At 42.6% G+C, this 24,036-nt stretch overlaps 1 protein-coding gene across 1 annotated transcript in view; it reads right to left on the bottom strand.

Annotated features, from left to right (window-relative positions):
* The window catches only part of LOC126470891 (transmembrane protein 272-like), a 32,736-nt gene extending 16,750 nt beyond the window's left edge, over positions 1–15,986 (bottom strand). Inside the window, exon 1 of the mRNA XM_050098915.1 lies at positions 15,959–15,986. Within this exon, the coding sequence (XP_049954872.1) occupies positions 15,959–15,986 (28 nt within the window). The remainder of the gene's footprint in view (positions 1–15,958) is intronic.
* Between the last annotated feature and the right edge of the window lie 8,050 nt (positions 15,987–24,036).

Genomic DNA, 24,036 nt, shown 5'->3' with positions numbered 1-24,036 from the left:
GTGGCCAGCAAGATCCCCAGATCAATCACCAATAGAACATTTTTGGGAGCAGCTAGGACATCAATTCCGTCCCACTCCCAGTGTATCAGGTATGAAGGACCTGTTGTAACAGCTGTGCGTCATCTTGCCTCAGGAAAGAACACAACGACCTTACGACACTCTTGTCCACCGAATCAGTGCATGCATCCAAGTCGGAGGACGTGCAACGTCATACTGAAAAGTGGGCTCAAACCGACAAATTATTTGAAAATTTCACTGGAGTTTGTAATCATTGAAATAACGTGACATATAAGCTCAAACCGCGATGTTTCGTTTCGTTTACTCTTCCCCTTTTGGACGCTTCACTTTTTTTGTCAGGTTGTCTGCTTTGACTACAGCGCCAGTGTCTAGAGAGTGTTTCATTGATCCCTCTCACATCTTTGGTCTACATGGAAGTTATTCCTAACCGAAATTGATTGTAAGCTTCATTTCATATCGAGTACATCTACGTAGGCTATACTGATAGTCATGATACAACATTGTTTCACATTATATTTGTTACCAAAGTGCGCTTATTTCTGTACCTGTTTCGAAACGCTCTGTGGAAGCTATTTGTCATTATTAGATTTAGGCTACACTTGTTAAGTAGTTTCCAGAATTTGAACGTGACTTCTAGAAGAAAAGGTTAGTATTGTTGGTTTAGGTTTATTTATTTCCAAAACAATGCTATAAAGCTTTTAACAGATTCGTTATTCCAATTATACTAAATGAAATGACGTGAGAATTGGTTTAAGTTGCTCAAATTGATGCTGTCTTTGATTTATCATATTTAATACGTTGTTAATTCGTAATTTTAACAATATTTTGTTGATATTAGGTTGCGTATGTCTTCTTTGATAACTGTCGTATCAATTCTTAGTTATCTTAAGTTTAGGTTCCATTGCGGAATCATACGCTGAGTACTAAAATGCTGAAGAGATGTTGCATAGGATGTAATGTGATGTTGTTTCTCCAGTTAGGACACTGCCAAAAATCTTACGTACAACAGCACTGGAAGGGGAAACACGACAACAGGAGAACCAGAAACTGATGGAGTGGAGGGTGATGAAGGAGGACAAAACTAACAGAAAATCAGATCAACTACTACCTCCTTTGGCCAAAAAATACAAACGTGTTTTGCACATGCCACAAATGGCTACTGAAAAAAGAATCAGGTCAACATGCACGGGACTGGGTTGTATTTTGCAAATTTTAGAATGTTTATTTACGATTTTTATCTCAATAAATAACAGTAATAAGATAAGCTTCAACGAGCTTGTGCAATATGCAACATGAAAAGAGATCTGTATTACGGAAGTAAACTAAAACTTAGTAAGACTTAATTTTTAACTTATGTTATTTTGTCTCGCTAGTAAACCAGTGTATTACGGATGATGCACGGCCTGCAGCAATGTGTATGCATTGAACATTATTCACGAATTATTATCATGAATGGTGCCAAACAACTCATTAGAGGCTTCTTGCTTCCATTTACTTCACAAATCTGCCTTGAGGTCCTTAAAGGGTATTATGTCCTCACGAATGTATTCTGCAAGTAAGTCGACGAAGTTTGTCACGGTGAAATGACAAAGGAAATGGAAGTTAGCGAGCAATGTTCCTTCGACGTCGAGTCATTTGTGATGGGGCACAAACTCGGATTTGACAAGCCTGGGAAAAGGACATCCACTACAGCCGTGTTTGCGAAATCAGCCTTTTATCCGGATGATTTATTGAAAGCACGGCGAACATAAAGAAGCGCAGTTTGGTGAGATATGAGAGTCATTTCTCCCGAGTACGAGTCTAGTATCACAGCCAATGCACCACCTTGTTCGCTCTGTACTCGCTTTGAACAGAACAACCTCGGTCTTCCAGTCAATCAAATATTAACGGCGCGTGCTGTGCGTTATACGTTACTAAAGTTTTGTACCTTTGTCTTATGTTTAAGTGATGATGTTGGCGGTGGTTCCCGCGCAATAAATTTCAGCTGTGTGTGTGTGTGTGTGTGTGTGTGTGCGCGCGCGTGTGAGTGTATGCCCCAAATAATTTATTCTCTAGGAGGCACACACGTCAGTAGCAGTAGTCAGTTCAACTCCTAACAGAAAGGAATCACGGAAACTATCGGACGGAAGTGCTGTTTTCACAGAAAAGTGTCACTGCTGAATACCGAAAGGAAATGCTTGATGTAATGAATAAGAGATATTGACCATAAAAAAGAACAAGTCTCTGCCATTCTCTGTGCAGTATGCTATGGAGAGTAAGCACTGCCTACCCATCAAAGTGGTGGGAGTGGGCTTGGAAAAGAATTATAGCCCACGACGCACGGGTACCCAGACTTTATTCATCCAGTATTTGAGAATGAGAGCACTTAGTGACTTATGACAAACTTTACAAAACTTTTTCTCGCTGACAAACCCCACACATATGTGTGACATGTGGATATGCTGCAAAAGATGAGGATGAAAAACTCCTCCTAAACCCATGGATCAATTTCTGCCAGACTTGGTATATGTATTACTCACTATCTGGAAAGAAATATTGCAAGGGGAGGGAAGGTAAGCACCAAAAACCTCCTATTGGGGACAGGGTGATAACATAAAGAAAGAACATAGTGAGGAAGAGATGGGCAGACAAAGAGGGAGAAGGAGGAGATGGACACAGACATGGGGAGGGGGGAGAGGAGGAGACACACAGAAAGAGGGGAAGGGGAAATGGGCAGAGAAAGGGAAGAGGAGGAGATGGACAGAGGGAGAAGGGAGGAGGAGAGAGAGAGCGAAGCAGATGGATAGAGGGTCAGAACGAAATGGACAGAGAGTGAGAGAGTGTGTAGAGGGGGGGGGGGGGCGGGAGTACAGAGAAAAAGATGAGAGGAGGAGATGAACAGACAGAGGGCCGTGGGGAGAGACAGACAGAGGTAGGTGGAAAAAACTGATTAATAGAATTGGAATAAACACATAAGCAGGCGACGCTGTGTCCTCAACACACACACACACACACACACACACATATATATATATATATATATATATATATATATATATATATATATATTATTTTGTCTTCGCTAGTAAACTCGTGTATTACGGATGTAATGTGTGTGTGTGGGCATACCATCACGTTCCCCTGCAGTACATCATTGCACCACTGTCACAGCCGCATGTCCCACGTCCCACAAATCTCGATACTGCACGATTTGACCAGCGTGCCAAATTTTGAGAGCAGCAATGAGGCGGTTTGACTCGGATACAAAATTATGTTTTTACAGTTTCCAGTTCCTTAACATTGGCATCGAATGTCATGACAAGGAGTTGGCACAATAGTACAATAGCTGGCTGTTGGTAAACCTGTTCTGTCTTAACCACAACGCCCTTTATTTGTAAGTTTCAGTCCAGATCGCATCGTTTCACATGAACAGGGTGGCACACGATTGAATTTTGATCCTACAAGTATACTATTGGGGCAATAGCTTTCAAATTGTGCGCTCAATTTCGTGAAGTTCTTGGAAATTACGCCAGATGTCGCTGTGAGTTCATCGCTTCCGTTGTGAGTCCGCCATTTCAGTTTACCGCGATGGCGGACAAAGGACGGTTGACCATCGCGCAAAAGACGAAGATTGTGTTACTGTTCGCTGCGACGAACAGCGTTACATTGACACAGAGAAGGTTTCGTGCTCATTTCGGCACACGGTGGGCTCCCAGCCCACAGACAATACGCAGATAACATCAAAAATTTGAAGGTACTGGATCTGTTTTGGAGTGTCAGCGGCCACATGCACGTGCCGTACGTTCGCCGCAAAAACCTGAAGCAGTTCGAGTGGCTTTGACTCGTTGTCCGAGCAAATCAACAAGAAAAGCCAGTGCCGAGTTGGGAAGTTCACGCCGATCTGTACAAAGAATTATTCAATCCGACCTTCGCTTGTATCCATACAAGATGACTGACTCTAGTGCATAAGCTTACTGCGAGAGATAAGGAGCGGAGACTGCAATTTACAAGATGGGCAATCGAGCAAGACCAAGAGGCAGTGCTACACAACACATGGTCTTCCGACGAAGCTTATTTTTACGTGAATGATGTTGTGAACAAACAGAACGTTCGATTCTGGGCACGTGAACCTCCGCGAATAATCCACACGGAAGACACCTATGGGGAGAAAGTGTGTGTGTTGATCGCGCTGTCAAGCCATGCAATCATCGGTCCGTTCTTCTTCGATGCTACAGTAGCCGTTGAACGCTATTTACACATGTTGCGAAACCAGTTCTGTCCTCAACTCGTGGCCTTATGTCTTCCATTGCAGACAGAATGGTTCATGCAGGATTGAGCACGCCCCCATACTGCCAACGTTGTGCTTGATTTCCTACACGAAAGACTTGGCCTTAGGGTACTGTCAAACAGATTTCCCGAACGTTATGCAGGAGGAGGAATGTGACCACCCCACAGCCCGGACATTAACACATGTGGCTTCTTCCTTTGGGGGTTCCTTAAAGAGAAGGTAAACCACAGAAAACCCAAAAATGCAGTGCAACATAGGGCAATCATTGTGGAGTTACGCCGCACCATTCCAGAAGATTCGTGTCGGAGAGTCGTCACAAATGGACGTGTGCAACTTGAAAAAGTTCTAAACCAAAACGGCAGTCATATTGAACATGTGATTCATTAGGTTGTATTTCCAAGCTGTATTCTTTACTTCTACATCAATAAATTACAAATATTGTCAACAACATATCTGTTAGTCGCGAAACAAATCAGGTGACTTATCGTGCGCCACCCTGTAGCTTTCAACATTAACGATTTTGGCAGAACCCCCCATCAGATTCAGTCTGGGGCGATGTTCTGAAATAGGCACCAAATTCAGTTCAACGGTATACGAGGGAGGAAAGTGAACGATTTGGTTCAAAAATGGTTCAAATGACTCTGAGCACTATGGGACTTAACATCTGAGGTCATCAGTCCCCTAGAACGTAGAACTACTTAAACCTAACTAACCTACGGACATCACACACATCCATGCCGGAGGCAGGATTCGAACCTGCGACCGTAGCGGTCACGCGGTTCCAAACTGAAGCGCTTAGAACCGCACGGCCACACTGGCCGGCAACGATTTGGTAACACTGGGTTTTTCTACTTCTGTGTAAAACCGTGTGTCCATGAGTTCGAGATGCTGAGTCCGAGTTTCAGCTTCGTACAGCCTTCGCGTGATTTTTGAGATCGCTATAAGTGAAGTTGTGCTTTTGTTGGGCGTTATGAAAATGGAACAGTGGAATTTAGAACGGATTATGCCATTAAATTTTGCGTTAAGCTTGGTAAATACGCGAGTGTGACCTCTGAAATGTTTAAACAGGCCTTTGGGGAACATTCCTTATTAGGAGCACAAGTTTTCCGCACATACAAATCATTTTTGGAAAGCCGAGAACACGTTGAACATGCACCTCACTCAGGGAGACCTTCAACTTCAAAACCCGACGAAAATGTCGAAAGTGTGCTTGCTCTTGTATGATTTTTCCTCCAGAACAAACTGTCAATCAAGTGTTTCACAAAGATGCTCTTGAATGGCTCAGGAAAGGGTAAATCGTGTGGGACTGGATATTGCAGACATCATGACAAGGCCCCATGTCACACGGCCACTTCCATCATAGAGTTTTTGACCTCAAAAAGCATTCCTGTTGTTCCACAGCCCTTCCCCCCCCCCCCCCCTTCCCCTACTCCGCCGTACGCCGTATTCACCTGATAACATCCTGACGGACATTTTAAAGCCCCTACAGGTTGAAACCTTTCAGCACTCCTAGAAAGATTGTGAATAACGACTCCTTCGTTGTATAGCTAGCAAAGGGAATGACTTTAAAGGGAACATTATAGTCATCTGAAAAAAATTAACATTTTGGTAGATAAAAAGATCAGTCTCTTTACTTTTCTCACACACCTTATACATAGGTAGGATGAAATCTACATCTACTACATCTACATTTATACTCCGCAAGCCACCCAACGGTGTGTGGCGGAGGGCAATTTCCGTGCGATTTCAATTCCTGTTCCAGTCGCGCGTATGGTTCGCGGGAAGAACGACCGCCGGAAAGCCTTCGTGCACGCTCGAATCTCTCTAATTTTACATTCGTGATCTCCTCGGGAGGTATAAGTAGGGGGAAGCAATATATTCGATACCTCATCCAGAAACGCACCTTCTCGAAACCTGGACAGCAAGCTACACCGCGATGCAGAGCGCCTCTCTTGAAGAGTCTGCCACTTGAGTTTGCTAATCATCTCTGTAACGCTATCACGCTTACCAAATAACCCTGTGACGAAACGCGCCGCTCTTCTTTGGATCTTCTCTATCTCCTCTGTCAATCCGACCTGGTACGGATCCTACACTGATGAGCAATACTCACGTATAGGCCGAACGAGCGTTTTGTAAGCCACCTCCTTTGTTGATGGACTACATTTTCTGAGGACTCTCCCAATGAATCTCAACCTGGTACCCGCCTTACCAACAATTAATTTTATATGATCATTCCACTTCAAATCGTTCCGTACGCATACTCCTAGATATTTTACAGAAGTAACTGCTACCAGTATTTGTTCCGCTATCACATAATCATAAAATAAAGGATCCGTCTTTCTATGTATTCACAATACATTACATTTGTCTATGTTAAGGGTCAGTTGCCACTCCCTGCACGAAGTGCCTATCCGCTGCAGATCTTCCTGCATTTCGCTACAATTTTCTAATGCTGCAACTTCTCTGTATACTACAGCATCATCCGCGAAAAGCCGCATGGAATTTCCGACACTATCTACTAGGTCATATATATATATATATATATATATATATATATATATATATGTTGAAAAGCAATGGTCCCATAACACTCCCCTGTGGTACGCCAGAGGTTACTTTAAAGTCTGTAGACATCTCTCCATTGAGAACAACATTCTGTGTTCTGTTTGCTAAAACCTCTTCAATCCAGCCATACAGCTGGTCTGATATTTCGTAGGCTCTTACTTTGTTTATCAGGCGATAGTGTGGAACTGTATCGAACGCCTTCCGGAAGTCAAGGAAAATGGCATCTACCTGGGAGCTTGTATCTAATATTTTCTGGGTCTCATGAACAAATAAAGCGAGTTGGGTCTCACACGATCACTGTTTCCGGAATCCATGTTAATTCCTACAGAGTAGATTCTGGGTTTCCAGAAATGACATGATACGCGAGCAAAAAACATGTTCTAAAATCTGGTTGACAATGAACAGGGCAAGACTGTTATGAGATTTAAGATATCTATATTTTACAGAGGAAGAGTAACAAAACTGTAGACATAACACAGGAAATAGAGCAACAATTTTGTGGCTGGGAAGAAATCTCACAAATATTAAAATGGCAGATAATGAAATGGATCTCCTCGATTAGAGTCTTCATTATAATACTACATTGAAGTAGAAACCAGAAGACCTTGTTAGTGGTACCTATGTGTTCGTCACGTTGAAGCTGATTATCGAATCAGAAGAACACACCAGATGGAATTTGTTGCTCGTTTATATAAAAACTGAAAATATTGTGAACTAAATGCGATACGGTGCTGGCTCGTATATCGACTTTGTCTTCAAGTTATAGACTAATCATAATAACACAGTACATAAAAAATCTTAAGTCAGTCTAACGAATGTAGTAAATAACGTAGATGGAGTTGAGTGAGCTGAAATTTTGTCAGATGTCTGCTTCGGTTCCTTCATACCTAGTTGTCTCACAAAGTCTAAGTTTTTCGTTGCAGCAACGAATAGTTTGGCAGTTAAGATCCCATCCTAAAGGCTTTCTGAATTAGGTGCCGTAGGGCGCGTCTCAGCGTTACGGAAAGGATCGTGGATACAGTATGGTAGGGAAACAAGTTAATTGTGTTGGTAAATTGTAAATAGTTTTCTAAATCAAAGTACAATTGTTTTCCCTGTTTCGGTAGTGCGCTATCTTGGGCGGATGCTGATTCTGAGTATCTGAAATCAATACTGAATTGTACTGGGAAGAGCGCGTGGAGGAAAGGGGAGCTGAGAGACGGCAGGGTCCCTGTGGGAGCGGTCCACTCTACGCTATCACGTTGGAGACAGCTCCAACGGGGGAGAGAGTTTTCGTGCGAAAGTGGCGCAGTCGGCACAAGTTAAGAGTCCCAAGTTAGCGAGCTCCATTTGTCGGCAGCGGAAAGGAAGAATCACATTTTAGTCCTGAAAAAAAGAAAAGTAGACTGGGTAGAACTGCAGTGCTGGCTGCTTAGGCGCGTGCCAGCAGCACAGACGTTAGTAGACTTGGGATATAAGTAGGAATTATCGAGGTAATAAATCAACACTTTAGCCTCCACCAACCCCAGGTGTCATACCTGGTACGGCCGTTCAAATTGTGTTCATGCACAAAGTGCGCTGTACTTTGTATGAACGTCGATTGTATCTTATTCGATACAATTGTAGAAAGAGCACATCAGCAGTTAGTCATTCTCAGAACAACTGCTACATGTCAGCAAAGACCTGTAACAATTAGAGAAGCTGTACAGACAGAGTGATCAATTCTCCGGGGACCGGTATGTTTTTACCAGCATGCACGGGATATGGACACTTAGGTAGCCTCGTAAGGAGAAATGCAGTCAATCATGGACCATAACAAGACTTATATTTCATAAGCGATACCAAACAGCACTTCTAATCTATTGTTTGATAACAGTTTACAGCAAACGCAATTCCTATATGACTGTGTATATCAGATGAACCCGAACTTCACCGACATAATTTCGGAGTAAGTTGCTCATGGATATTTTTTGAGTATTTTGGCATAAGGGGCCGTGGTTTTCGGTGGCTCGTTACAGAGTAAACATGTAATTATGAATTATACGATTTGTTTGTCCAGTTACCTAAGTTTCTGTGAAAATACCATCACAACAGTAAAACAGTGAAAACGCCTGTAATATGTGCTCACGAAACTCTGCAACACAAAACACATAACAGTGCCACAACTCTCAGACATATGCGCTACGGTCGCAGGTTCGAATCCTGCCTCGGGCATGGATGTGTGTGAAGTCCTTAGGTTAGTTAGGTTTAAGTAGTTCTAAGATCTAGGGGACTGATGACCTCAGATGTTAAGTCCCATAGTGCTCAGAGCCATTTGAACCATTTTTTCAGACATATGTTTTGTGATGTGTACTGTGCTGTGGTTGTCATCACTGTTGGAACGCTTCAACATAACATCTGCATGTACATGCCTCCTCTGCTACTGACACCTGAGTGCTTGGCAGAGGGTTAATCGAACTACCATGAGACAATTTCTACACCGTTCCTCTCCAGAATAGCACGTAGGAAAAACGGAGACCTAAATCCTTCTATTTCCTCTTATTTTATTACTATGGTCATTTCTTCCTGTGTAGATAAGTGTCAACATAAGAATTTCACATTAGGAGGAGAAATTTGTGATTGAAATTTCGTGAAAAGATCTCGCCGCAACGAAAAACACCTTTATTTTAATGATTGTCGCTACAAATCCTGTATAATATTCGTGATACTCTCTCTTCTATGTCGCGATAATACAAAATAAGCTGCCCTTCTCTGAACATCTGCATCCCCCGACCTGCTTTTCGACCGCACGACAACCGCAGCGCACGCACCAGCCTCTGTCGGGTGGCCTTGCCTCAGGCGTCGTCCGCTTCCTGTACAGACTTCTGCAAGCCAACTCGGTGCAGCTCCGGGTAGATAGCCAGCGGAACAGCAACAAACATAATGCAGTTTGTCACCGGCAGGGACACTGGACGCAGCCAATGCGAGCGCTACTCTTATCGTATGACGGCGTTCCAATGGCCGACAGGAGGCGCGGCCAAAGCGGGACTATTTCACACCACAAGACAGGAGCCTGATAATTGTCCATTTTCTGTGCCTCGTGATGGCTGGGTGTTGTGTGATGTCCTTAGGTTAGTTAGGTTTAAGTAGTTCTAAGTTCTAGGGGACTGATGATCATAGATGTTGAGTCCCATAGTGCTCAGAACCATTTGAACAATTTTTGATAATTGTCCACGTTTTGTATCTGCGCATCATCAGTACTTAGACCTGAGCATGGCCTCCATTAAATCCTCTTCCACCGATATACAGAGTATGTCACCCAAAAGGGGCTGAAGCTGATAAAAGCACTGTACCCGCACTTCACCAGCAGAGACATAGACTTAAATACCAAGCTCCGACTGTACCGTGCGGTTGTCCACCCTTCCCTCACCAGTGACTCCACTGTGTAGGCCACGATTAGTGTCTCCAGGACGCAGATACTATACTATCCAGTAAGGATCCCATACCGCGCAGCATTACCCCACAAGACAACGGACAGGCTTATTGTAGGCAGTGTAGTAGATTGTCATGCTGCTTTTACATTTTGTGAATCCATACACAAGTTCCATATCGGCCTACTTTTCATCAGTAAAATTATCCGTACTGATGTGTCTCACAGTTAACGCACAACTGAAACTACAGGAAAACAAATCATAGACGGAATCGAGTACTACTGAAGACAAGCTTGAGGACGAAGAGTAAAGTGAGCACTATTGTTGTCAACAGCAGCTACCGCGTGTGAATGGAACAAGTTTGTGTCGAAACGAGACACACATAGCATAATGTCGACAACTGCACAGTTTTGTCGAAATTTTCAGGGCAATTCAGATATAAAGACATGGGCGGTAAGGAATGAAATGAAATGAATTTACTCTGTAACGAGTCACCGGAGACCACGGATCACTTATATCGAAATACTCAGTAACCATCCATCGACTTCTAAAATTTTGGCGGTGGTGTTCGCGTCCCATCCCGTATAAATGTGAAAGTAAATGAAAGTTTACTGCGAAGCATTGTATACGACCGGCGAACGGCAGAGATTTGTAAAAGATTAGGCACATGATTCGAACGTACGAAAATATCAAGAGCTGTACAGAAGAAACGTTTCGTTGATTTTGGACTGTAGCGACTTCAGGTTTTGCTGCTGGGATATTCATCTTTGAAGCCAATAAGCTTTGAAACTTCTTCTTTTATTCCCGTACAGTTTATTTTCGAGTAATTGTATTGTCTCCAATAATTTTTTGTTGTATTGGTGCAATACAGAAAATGTAATCCTGTACTCACATTTAGAATCAAGAACATATGAATCTGGTTAAAAAAAAATATGATAGGAAAAAATTTAACTAATCTTTTCATTATTTCCAAGGAAAAAAAGAAAAAGGTCGTAGCATGGTTTGATAATACATTTTTTGTAATGAAACATCATTAGATAATAAGTAACATTATTAGTTGGAAATTATTAATACCTCATCATATGACATGTTTACTGCATACCAAAAGGAATTATCTGTACGTATCCGCTTCTTCCCGGTTAACTACCATTATCCACTATTTCCTTGTTTACTTAGGGGAAACACTAACATCATAAAATGATCTTCACTTCTGTTTTACAGCCAACAATGGAAAAATCTAGCATAGCTCTAAGTTATCGATTATAATTACTGAGTCCACACTAGCTATAATCAGTCAAATTCACTTAAAATTAACCCTAGAAAAATTAAAAACTGCTGTGAAAATCTTATTCGCAAGGTATTACCACATATGGGACACAATCATTCTTGGTTATTCTCTATTTACGCATCCTCTCTAATAACAGTCGGTTCCTGAAAGACACAGTATGACTTCCCAGAGGAAAAGTTAGTATTATTGATTTAGTTTTATTTCCTTCTAAATCCGTGCCAGAATGTGTTAACAGTTTCCTGATTCCGTTTATACCATAGAAAATGAAGTGAAAAGTAATTCTGTGAAGTTCGATTTATCACACTTCATTCATATATACTTTATTCGTATATTGACACACCTATAATCAACCGACAGTCGATACCATCTTACCCCGTTTATTATTAGTTAACAAAATTTTGTTTACTTCCAAAAAACCACACGAAATGAAGAAAATGAAGAAAAGGAACGCGATGGAAGGCAAGAGGACAAAAAGAGAAAGAGAATATCAGTTCAGCCACTAGTACCATAGGCGAAGAGATGTAAATGTGTTTTTAATGAGCCAGGGATGGTTACTAAAAAAAAGAGATCAAGGTGCTGGAGAACGGGTTGTCCAAGCCTGAAAAATCTGAATATAAGGCGTTCTCTTGCCTAAGCCCGGAAAGAAAATGTTTCAAGAAGTTTCATACTTGATAAAATGTAACTTTCTAATTTAAGAAAACGTAACATCATTTGTGAATGTTTGTTTCCATTTTTATGTCAACAAATAACAATAATGAGAAAACATTCATTAAGCATGTGCAGTTTACAATGTGAAAAGAAGTTAATATTGCATTAGTAAACTAAAGTAAAGTAACTTTTATTTTTGAGTCTATGTCATTTTGTCTCGTTAGCAACCTGATATTATTCGTGAATGTATTATTAGTCAGGCCAGTCAGTATATTAATGGTTGTTTGTTTCGATGTACTGTACAGATTTTGCTTCAGATCTCTAGAGATTAAATGGAAAATGTAGTGGTGAGTCACTGAGTAATAGTAATGTTGAAACTTTATTTCTTGTGCGCGTACGGTGAAGTATAAAATATTTTGACGTTGTCATGGGAGAAAAATGGAATCTGTGTGAGGTTCTAGGAGTCCGATCTAGGCTGCTTTGCTGGAGTTTTGTAACACAGCAGGACTGCGAGTGGAGGTGGGAAAATGTTACTCTGTCTCGCGAGTAATAAATTGACTGCGTCAGGAGTGAACTGGGTTTGTCGCTAACATACCATCATAATGATGTCAGGGTTTAACAAGTGACTAGCTGGTAGCACTCGGGGCAGTCAGAAGCAATGCACTTCCATAGTTTCCGTCGTTTTCATCGCTTCCATTATCTCGTCAGTCTCTACTAGCTTCTTAAACACAATTTCCAGCAAATCGTCAGACATTATTGGTATTGTTCCCATGTGGTCTTCACAACTCTTCTCGATATCGCGACTGATAGGATGTAAGACCTACATAACGACTTTTTTGGTTTTCCACAAAGTGCTAGCTGCAACTGCAAAGTGATATGTTCTCTGCTTGGTGTAGAGATGAGAATGATATCGAAGAAATTTTATTTTTATTACGATGGAACAAGTGAAATGTCAACATAAACTAAGAATTTTTTATTTTATGATGTGTTTTCAAATAATCATGCAAATTATTTTTTATTGAAATAGATAAACTCCAACACTGTGACGTAATATTTATTTGCTTCAGGCCCATGTATCGCATAAGAAAATTCATTCAAAGCTGGTAAAGCCAAATAGGGACTCTGGTCCTTCTTAGTTAAAAATGAGAGGCTAAAATAAAAAAAAAAGTTCAAATGGCTCTGAGCGCTATGGGACTCAACATCAGAGGTCATCAGTCCCCTAGAACTTAGAACTACTTAAACCTGACTAACCTAAGGACATCACACACATCCATACCCGAGGCAGGATTCGAACCTGGTACCGTAGCAGTCACGCGGTTCCGGACTGAAGTGTCTAGATCCGCACGGCCACTGCGGCCGGCTGCTAAAATAAAACGTGGTCTCTATTCTGTTACAGACACAGGACATTTTAATACAGAAACCACTGATGAAAACATTCTGAAAGTGCACAAAATGGTAACATGCGATCAATAATTAAAGTTATATGTATTTTTAACACCATACATACACTATCCAGTCACATTAATGTCACCATTTGTCAAAACCCTCAGTAACCACGATTTTCAGCGCGGACCGCTCCGAGACGTGCAGAAAGAGAGTCAGTGACGTTCTGGAAGGCACGAGGAGGAGTTTGGAGCCATGACAACTCCAGTGCCTTGGCCAGCTGCGCTAGTCTTCTCGGTTGAGGATCCCTGACGCGAACAGCCTGATGTAGATAGTCCCATAGATTCACGATCTGGTTTAAATCTGGGTGGTCTGGTGGATAAGGAGTACGGTAAACTCATCCCGGTGCTCTTGGAAACACACAAGTACACTGTGAGCTGTGTAACATGTTGCATTGTCCTGCTAGTAGATGCCATCGTGCCGAGGAAAAACAAACTAAATGTAGGGATGTTCTACATCTACATCTACATTTATACTCCGCAAGCCACCCAACGGTGTGTGGCGGAGGGCACTTTACGTGCCACTGTCATTACCTCCCTTTCCGGTTCCAGTCGCGTGTGGTTCGCGGGAAGAACGACTGCCGGAAAGCCTCCGTGCACGCTAGAATCTCTCTAATTTTACATTCGTGATCTCCTCAGGTGGTATAAGTAGGGGGAAGCAATATATTCGATACCTCATCCAGAAACGCACCCTCGCAAAACCTGGACAGCAAGCTACACCGCGATGCAGAGCGCCTCTCTTGCAGAGTCTGCCACTTGAGTTTGCTAAACATCTCCGTAACGCTATCACGGTTACCAAATAACCCTGTGACGAAACGCGCCGCTCTTCTTTGGATCTTCTCTATCTCCTCTGTCAACCCGACCTGGTACGGATCCTACACTGATGAGCAATACTCAAGTATAGGTCGAACGAGTGTTTTGTAAGCCACCTCCTTTGTTGATGGACTACATTTTCTAAGGACTCTCCCAATGAATCTCAACCTGGTACCCGCCTTACCAAAAATTAATTTTATATGATCATTTCACTTCAAATCGTTCCGTACGCATACTCCCAGATATTTTACAGAAGTAACTGCTACCAGTGTTTGTACCGCTATCATATAATCATACAATAAAGGATCCTTCTTTCTACGTATTCGCAAGGCGTTACATTTGTCTACGTTAAGGGTCAGTTGCCATTCCCTGCACCAAGTGCCTATCTGCTGCAGATCTTCCTGCATTTCGCTACAATTTTCTAATGCTGCAACTTGTCTGTATACTACAGCATCATCCGCGAAAAGCCGCATGGAACTTCCGACACTATCTACTATGTCATTTATATATATTGTGGTCCCCAAGGATAGATGCATGCTTATGTAGATCCATTGCACCTCACAGAATGACAAGGTCACCCAGATAATGGCCCGAAAACATTCTCCAGACCCATAACGCTTTCTACTCCAGCGTGGGCCCTTCCGACGATTGTTGCAGGGTATTAGCTTCTAGCTATTTCAAGCCTCACATGCCAGTAGTCATCTGACCGATGAAGTATAAAACGTGATGCGTCTGAAAGGTCACCTGTATCGGACGTCCAGTTACGGGACTGGCGTGAAAATTCGAGCCTTCGTCGCCGATGAACGCAGCAGTCAGCATGGCAGTATGGACCAGGCGCCAGTTGCAGAGGCCCATATACAGCAACGTTCGCTAAATGGTCGTTGAAGAGACACTGTTGGTAGCTTCTTGGTTCATCTGGGCACTCAGTTGTTGAACAGTTGCACGTCCATTCGCCCTTACACATCTCCGCAGCCGTCGTTCACCCCTGTGGCCAGAGGTGCGTCACTGTTGCCTCGGACTTGATTTTGGATAGCGCCATCTTGCCATGTACGGTATCTTTTAACCACGACAACACTCGTACAGTATACAAACGTAGTCATTTAGGAAATGCTCTACCCTTGACCCGAAAGCCAATGATCATGCTCTTTTGGACGTCAGATAAATCGATCCGTTCTCGCATTACGATAGCGACTGCACTGTTGTCTGAATTCCCCCGAAATGCCTGACGTACCTTCCACTCACTCCACTGCTAGTGCTGCCACATTCTATCTGTGCGTGGTTATTACACATAGATGGTGGTCACATTAATGTGACTTGACCGTTTATATGGTTATTCGACTAATTACTTTGAAAACGGTAAAACAGTAACTAAACAGTTATCCTGAACCAACTGCACGAAAAAATTGTGACAAGAGAACTGAGTTCATCATTCATCTTTAATCAGGAAAATACATCTTCCACAATGATACACAGCAACTGGAAAAAGTGACAGTACCGATTCAAGGTTGGGAGTGATGTTACTACTTACCGAAGAAATGCTCACTGCCCACTACCATCTCCCTCTCCTTCCCATCCCTGGGACCCTGGTTCCGAGTACTGACATTATCACTTTTTCAGTTTTCAATAGTTTTTGCACTTGAAAAGTATTAATGACAGGAAAGTCCTAGATAACCGACGTCATGAGTAAAAACAGCAGACAAACGAGTCACAAGAAGATTTGCACCCGCGTGGTCCTGGGCCCAAGTCCTAATGAGAGCATTGTGCATGATATTTTTCTATTTTATGTATTTATGAATATTTTGGCACTTCCTCAGGTTTCTTATTACTTTTATCTATCGCGACTGAGTCCCAACTCGTGGGTTGGCGTATCAGTGATGCAACTTTATAAATTTACCTACTTTCATGTGGTCGTGATATTACCACCATGTGTATAAATATCGGAAGTATCTCATTTCTTCTTTCTACTGGCACTGCGTCCCAAATCTCAGGTTCAAATCCTAGAGACAGTAATTTTTCACAAGTTGTCATTTCCGTACATGCGTCCTATTTCTCGTGCTTTAGTCTACTGTGATTGCGATCTAGCCCATGCTTTTGAACTACACAGATGATATTTCTACCAGTTTCAAATACTTCGTCCCTCCTTAGGCTGACGAAGTACCCTAAGTTTCAATGTATCTCCACTTGACACAAAAATTCACTGCTGCAGCCCTATATAGATTCGTGTTTGGCAAATTCTTACAATGTTCTGTGTTTTGTTGCATGGGAAATATAATAAGGCGTCAAACAATTCCAACTTCGTTAACAAGTTGCAATATAATTTCCAGATGCAACAACGCATCTTATCCCATTACAGAAACATTACCAGAATACTATAAAATGTTATCCAACGGAGAATACATGAAAGTAAATTTGTAATAGGACAATTCCACAAAGTAAAAACTATTACTCCAGAAATGAATAAATATTTTGTTTGTTGAGATTAATAATTTTCCAACTTCTGTTTTTTTTAAGTCTGTTCAGTGTACGCTGACTGAGATGGCAGTTTGATGGAGGTTATTTACCCAAACTTCGGTTCTGCCCCAATATACGTCCATATTGTAACCGTAAACACCACACACAGATTTGGCCTTAGGGTTATTGCACCTCACCGATTGCTGTCTACAATGCAGGATGTGAGTAGTAGGGCTAGGAGAGAGTGGCCCCACTCTTCATTGTTGCCAGATTTACCCAAGATGGCGGTGATGACGTCATCCAAGATGGCAGTGTGTAGACTTGGCAACAGCACATGATGTCATACAAACTGGCGACTGTGATGTCACTGACGACGTAAGTGCCCCGCCCCCCCTTGCCATGGCCCCTGGTGGGAAGTTTGAATTTTGGTGGGAAGATAGGTATTCGGCTACATCCACTAACCTAACCCCCCCAGGCCTCCCCTCCCTGTCCCCCAGAATAATGACGGGAAGTTCAAATTCCAATAGGACAATGCATCACAGCTCTACTAAGCTAAGAAACTCATGGGAAGATAGGTCACTTGGGCTGATTCCACTAACCTAAGTCACCCAACCGCCACATCCTCCTAGGAACTGGCGCCAAGTTTGAATTTTGGCGGTAAAGAAAGGTCACTTGGGGTTTCTCTACCAACCTAAGAAAATTTCGGGAAACAAAGCTCACTTCCACTACCCTAAGTCATCTGGCTGCCACCTCTTCCTAGGGATTGGTGGGAGAAGGACTCAACCTGCACTGGGCTGTTGGAGAGTGAAGGAGTGTACTTTATTTACTTTGGAATAATTTATTTAGGGATGGAGTATATTTATAACAGAGACAGAGAACACATGCTCTGACATACCACACAGCATATAGACCTGAAAACTACTCCCGCATAACTCTGTATAATGCTCTACACATACACTTGCTAATTGTAAACTGCCAGAATAATGCATTGCACAGATATGCAAACCACTTGTAAATAATGCAATACATTTACGTCCAGAGAGCCAAACAGCTCGTAAATTGTAAAAATAATAATCCATCTAAAAGACTCTGCAAACATGCTTGGGAACCGTCAACGGTCGATATCATGCACCAGTCATTATTTAAACAATTAGAGGCAGCACCACCATACAGTGTGTTTGCCATGAGGTCCACACTCCAACTGACCTGGTACACAGTACTACCACTAGAAAGTGCTGTCGTCTGTTTTCTCATGTAATCCAAGATGGTGGGGGGAAATGGTGGGAAAACGACTCTGTCTGTGCTGGACATAAGTTTTTATTTTGCAGGCAGTATCTTCACCATGAGATCTAGATTCCAACTGACCTAGTACACAATACTGCTGTCAGAGGGTACTGTCATGCATCCTGTGATGTAATCCAAGATGATGGTCTGGGGTGAGGGAAAATGGTGGGAAAAGGACTCTACCTGTGCTGCACATGAGTCTTTATTTTCCAGGCAATCTCTCCACCATGAGATCTAGAGTCCAACTGACCTAGTACACAGTACAGCCACCAGAGGGTGCTGTCATCCCTCCTGTGATGTAGTCCAATATGCTGGTCTGGAGGGGGAAAATGGCGCGAAAAAGACTCAGCCTGCACTGGGCTGCTGGAGAGAGTAAGGAAAGAGTGTACTTTATTTATTTTGGAACAATTTATTTAGGGATGCAATATATTTATCACACTGATAAAAACACATACTTGGGGTCATGTCACACAGCCCACAGTTCTGTAAACTAATCCTAAATAATGCTCGGCATACACGCAAACTCCTCCTAAATTACCGAAATAACGTTAGTACAGAAATGCAAACTGCTCCCAAATAATGCAGTACACAGATGTGCAGACACGAAATCAACTCATAAACTGTCGAAATAACACACAGCGCAGCCTACAGACCTGCTTACTAAATAATGCAACAGACACGCAATCGATGTGCGTAAGCACCACTCCCCACACCCTGTTCACAGGACCGCACAGGAGGTTGGCGGCAGCCCCCGTGAAGTGATGCAGCCATCAGCTGTCAAACCACACACAGAAGTGTGTTAGGGTCCTGTATGCATGAGGTGGCGGCATCCCTTTCATTCTTGATCCCTGAAAAATTCCTCTTGGAATATGTGTTCACCCAGACACCGGTACTGACATGACCGGGTGGGAGCGCAGACACTCCAGGGGCCCGAACTGCCACCGGATGCAGGTAAAAGTTTCCTCTGTTTTCAAATATACAGTCTTTGTTATACTGACATCACAGAACTCCAAGGCGTGCTCACGCCAGTCTCATATGTGAGACGCCTCTGGGCAGCATGTGTCTTTATCATTGATGACTGAGTAGCACAGGGCGCATTGTTCCTAGTGTGACATGAGACACTCATCTTACCCTGCTTAACTGCCCAGCGTGACTGACGCAACGCAAGCACATCTAACAAGGTTCTCAATCTTATACTGATATCGTGTGACTATGTAAGAAATAAGAACCGAGTCCTCCTCACTGAAATTATATAGTTAACGCTCGCTTTCTTAATGTCCCAGCTTGTATGCATGAAAATACTTGCCCTAACTGAAAATGTTTAAGGAAATAACGCAGAATAACGTCGAATGCAGTCTTTCTCGCGGACCTAACATGGTACCCAGTCCATCACATGCTATCCTTCCTGCTTTCAACATACTCAAACGTTCCGTCCGCTATGTAGAGGCTCCTATATCCCAGCACAAAGGATGTTAATGAATCGAGCATTATGATTGACTCTTATCGAACTTACATGCTGAATTAGCGTTGCCGCCGCTATCGAAGAACCGTCCACCTTTTTACCTTCTGCCGACGAGAGTTTTAGCAGTTATTTTACACAGATCGCCATATTGCACTGGCAATTACATATTCCAAACTAGCATACATAACGCCAAATACGGAAAGACTCTTACTCATTTACACTGCTCTCCCACCGCGGACAGGAGCTTGAATATTAGAACATGAAACCAACCTGCAATCCATCAATACATCACTGCGTACCCTACATAACATCAAATACGGAAAGAATCATACTCAATTACACTGCTCTCCCACTGAGGACAGGAACTTGAATATTAGTGTGTGATACCGATCTACAACCCAGCAACATACCACTGCGTACTGTGAAGATGTAGTAAACATACAATTCGTATCTTGCACCATCAAAATCATGTCTTTTACATCATTCGTACATGTGTCTTTATCATTGATGACTGAGTAGCACAGGGCGCATTGTTCCTAGTGTGACATGAGACACTCATCTTACCCTGCTTAACTGCCCAGCGTGACTGACGCAACGCAAGCACATCTAACAAGGTTCTCAATCTTATACTGATATCGTGTGACTATGTAAGAAATAAGAACCGAGTCCTCCTCACTGAAATTATATAGTTAACGCTCGCTTTCTTAATGTCCCAGCTTGTATGCATGAAAATACTTGCCCTAACTGAAAATGTTTAAGGAAATAACGCAGAATAACGTCGAATGCAGTCTTTCTCGCGGACCTAACATGGTACCCAGTCCATCACATGCTATCCTTCCTGCTTTCAACATACTCAAACGTTCCGTCCGCTATGTAGAGGCTCCTATATCCCAGCACAAAGGATGTTAATGAATCGAGCATTATGATTGACTCTTATCGAACTTACATGCTGAATTAGCGTTGCCGCCGCTATCGAAGAACCGTCCACCTTTTTACCTTCTGCCGACGAGAGTTTTAGCAGTTATTTTACACAGATCGCCATATTGCACTGGCAATTACATATTCCAAACTAGCATACATAACGCCAAATACGGAAAGACTCTTACTCATTTACACTGCTCTCCCACCGCGGACAGGAGCTTGAATATTAGAACATGAAACCAACCTGCAATCCATCAATACATCACTGCGTACCCTACATAACATCAAATACGGAAAGAATCATACTCAATTACACTGCTCTCCCACTGAGGACAGGAACTTGAATATTAGTGTGTGATACCGATCTACAACCCAGCAACATACCACTGCGTACTGTGAAGATGTAGTAAACATACAATTCGTATCTTGCACCATCAAAATCATGTCTTTTACATCATTCGTACATTCATGATGAAGACGGACAGTAACATATATATACTCCTCTCAGCACTGGATATTTTCCCACTGCCTACGAGCAGAAGTTGTCCACCCCCAACTCACGACCAGAGCACCCTCAGTGGACCGAAGTCACTCTCAGAGCTGTTCTGCATATTCTGGATCGTCTTCGCTCCACACAAACAAATTTAATGTTTCTACTCCGAATCTGCTTCCATGCTTGTTCGATTTTCTACACACATCTCCAGACTCAGGGATTACAAGAACACATGTATTTTTCTCATGGTTCACCATAATATTATACCATTTTCGCGGTACTTCTCGATATCAAGCACTAGGCAGCATCCCACCGACCACTAGCGCAACATAATTCCCAAGTTATAGACTGGAAATTATTTCTCTACAAACCCCAAATTTTAACGAGGTGCAGCATGCTGTGAACCACTGAGTAACTAGAGACAAATAGAGGAAACTGATATTCCCACTCTCGAATACCGATGTCGGTGATGTAACAGATTTCAAATCGTCCCTAATTTACAAGCCACTAAGGTCTTTCCCATGTCTAGAGAACAGGCAAACGTGTATTCCACATGCTAGATGCACACACCACAATCGATCTTCTCTCAACTAAATAAAAGCACGAAATGTGCAGAAGCAGTCAACCCAACAATTTACATGGGAGTGAATAACAGTCCAGCGCAAACACACCTCCATACACAATCTTCTCAAGTTTCTACTTAATCACGAAAGCCACCCAACACGGTCGTCTAGAGGACAACAAAGTTAACTCAGATATGATCCTACACTCCAACAGGCAGCTGCCATTAACAGGAAATGTGAATCATTCCCGCCACAGGCCATGCACACACAGAATCATTCTAGAAAACCGGTAACATATATGTTTTATCATTATACTTACAATTAAATGTTATGATCGCAGTCTCAATTGAACGACATTCAACAATGAGTGAAGTATCGGAAAAACACCGTGCTGAAGGCTGTGGCTCTGGAAATGGAAATATCTGTACCTTCCTTACGACTGGACAAAGTCATACTTTATAAGCCTGATGCTCAAATGTGAACATCTCACGCACCCTCTCCCCCCCCCACCCCTCTCCACTACTACTAAGTATAATACTTGACCAATAAATGATATACACGATACAGAATAATACTGATCGACAATCAACGATGGGTGGGCACGTCTCTTAGCTTTTTCTTGCGAGTCCTACCGCTGTGCCTTAGAAAGAGAGACGAATCGGCCAGATGTTACAAAACTCGATCGTAACAATTACTGCATGTTACTGTCACAAGCAACCTTGGTTCTACAGGTGCACACAAGTATCCATGTTAAAAGCTATACCGAACATTACCTCTGAATGAGGTAGTTTTTTTTCGGACAAATACCGCGACGGTGATCGTAGGAATGTGTATTGTCAGACCAACATGTAGCCCACGATGCAACATTGTGATAAAATTACCGCATTTTGAAAGTGATTAGGCTAAGGAACCTGGTATGTAAGTGGTATTTGCGACTCCCTCACACCGCCCCAGCTAGATAATTCTATAGTATTTGTAGCGCATTCTGTCTCGATACCGTATCAGAGGTTGTGCAATTGATCCACTGAGCTATAGGCGATGACTGATTGAGAAGGAACACAAACAGTAGTAGTAGATGATGTGGTGATGGCGGTCGTAAGCAAACAAAATGTACACTAGCTTCTCATATCTCTAGTTTTACGCTATCCACTAGAAATGATGTCCATGATTTGCAATTAGGCCTTTCCATTCAGGCACATACCTGCGTTGATCCTGTTGACAGTTCCTTCAGTGATTACAACCACTACTCATTCATATTTCTGGCACTCTCATATCTCGAAACAAGTCACCTTTCCTGAACCTAGCTGCTATAGTAAAATTCGAACGAGGTTTTTGTGCAGCCCTCCAAGCATTCCCTATCCATCACCGAATTTACACCTCAAACTGTTCCTGCTACTACCACCTGTGTGGCATGATCATATTAGAAATACAGGCACTGCAGAGGCCACTTTAAAGTTTGATCACCTATACTCTAGGCGAATGAAGGTAGAAGGTATCCCACAGACTATACTAAATCGCATGAGACCCTCCATTTGGTCCTGTTTAGTTGTTTGAAACACTGTTTTCTAACACGCTTTTGTACAAAGCCAAACATTTCGTTTTTCTGCCATGACTTCGAGGGCTGTGCCAGGTTCTAAGCTGACATTAAGAAGTTCTGATCAATGGCCTTTCCATGGCCTTTTGTGGGGAACTAGACGTTGCACGGTGTAAATCATGTTCTTAGGGCGGATAGCATAACACGCCACACATTGGCTGATTAAAAAAAAAAATCAGCTACAACTTAAGCAGACTGGAAGAGTCTTACGACGTTGGCGTCGGTTTCCAAACTACAGTCCGAAGGTGATTCACAAGCTCTACATTTAGACTTGTCTCTCACACTGATGGAGTAGCTGATGGCTCTGCATTCCCTTTCGACTGATTCCTCATATTGCACTCATGTACGCGATCAGTGTTTCAGCACTATCCCCCCGAGAAGGTGCTGTCCATCCACCAAAACTCTTTCCTCAACTCAAACATGCGATATCAGTCAATCATTATGTGGTAACCAACACCGTGCCAGTGCATAGATGGGATGGAAAAGACACCATCGATGTACTCTTATGATAAGCGCCACAATTGATACTGCGAACAATTTTAGTTTCACACACTAATATTCAAGCCCCTGTCCTTAGTGGGATAGCAGCGTAATTGAGTAGGAGTCTTTCTGTATTTGACATTATGTAGGGTACCCGGTGATGTATTGATGGATTGCAGGTTGGTTTCATGTTCTAATATTCAAGCTCCTGTCCTTGGTGGGAGAGCAGTGTAAATGAGTAAGAGTCTTTCGGTATTTGGCGATATGTATGGTAGTTTGTAATATGTAATTGCCAGTGCAATATGGCGATCTGTCTAAAATAACCGCTAAAACTCACATCGGCAGATGGAAAAAAGGT

Source organism: Schistocerca serialis, chromosome 3, assembly GCF_023864345.2.
Source record: "Schistocerca serialis cubense isolate TAMUIC-IGC-003099 chromosome 3, iqSchSeri2.2, whole genome shotgun sequence".
NCBI classification, from domain to species: Eukaryota; Metazoa; Arthropoda; class Insecta; order Orthoptera; family Acrididae; genus Schistocerca; species Schistocerca serialis.
Note: the sequence above shows the minus strand (reverse complement) of the source record. Positions and strands in the feature narration are given on the sequence as shown.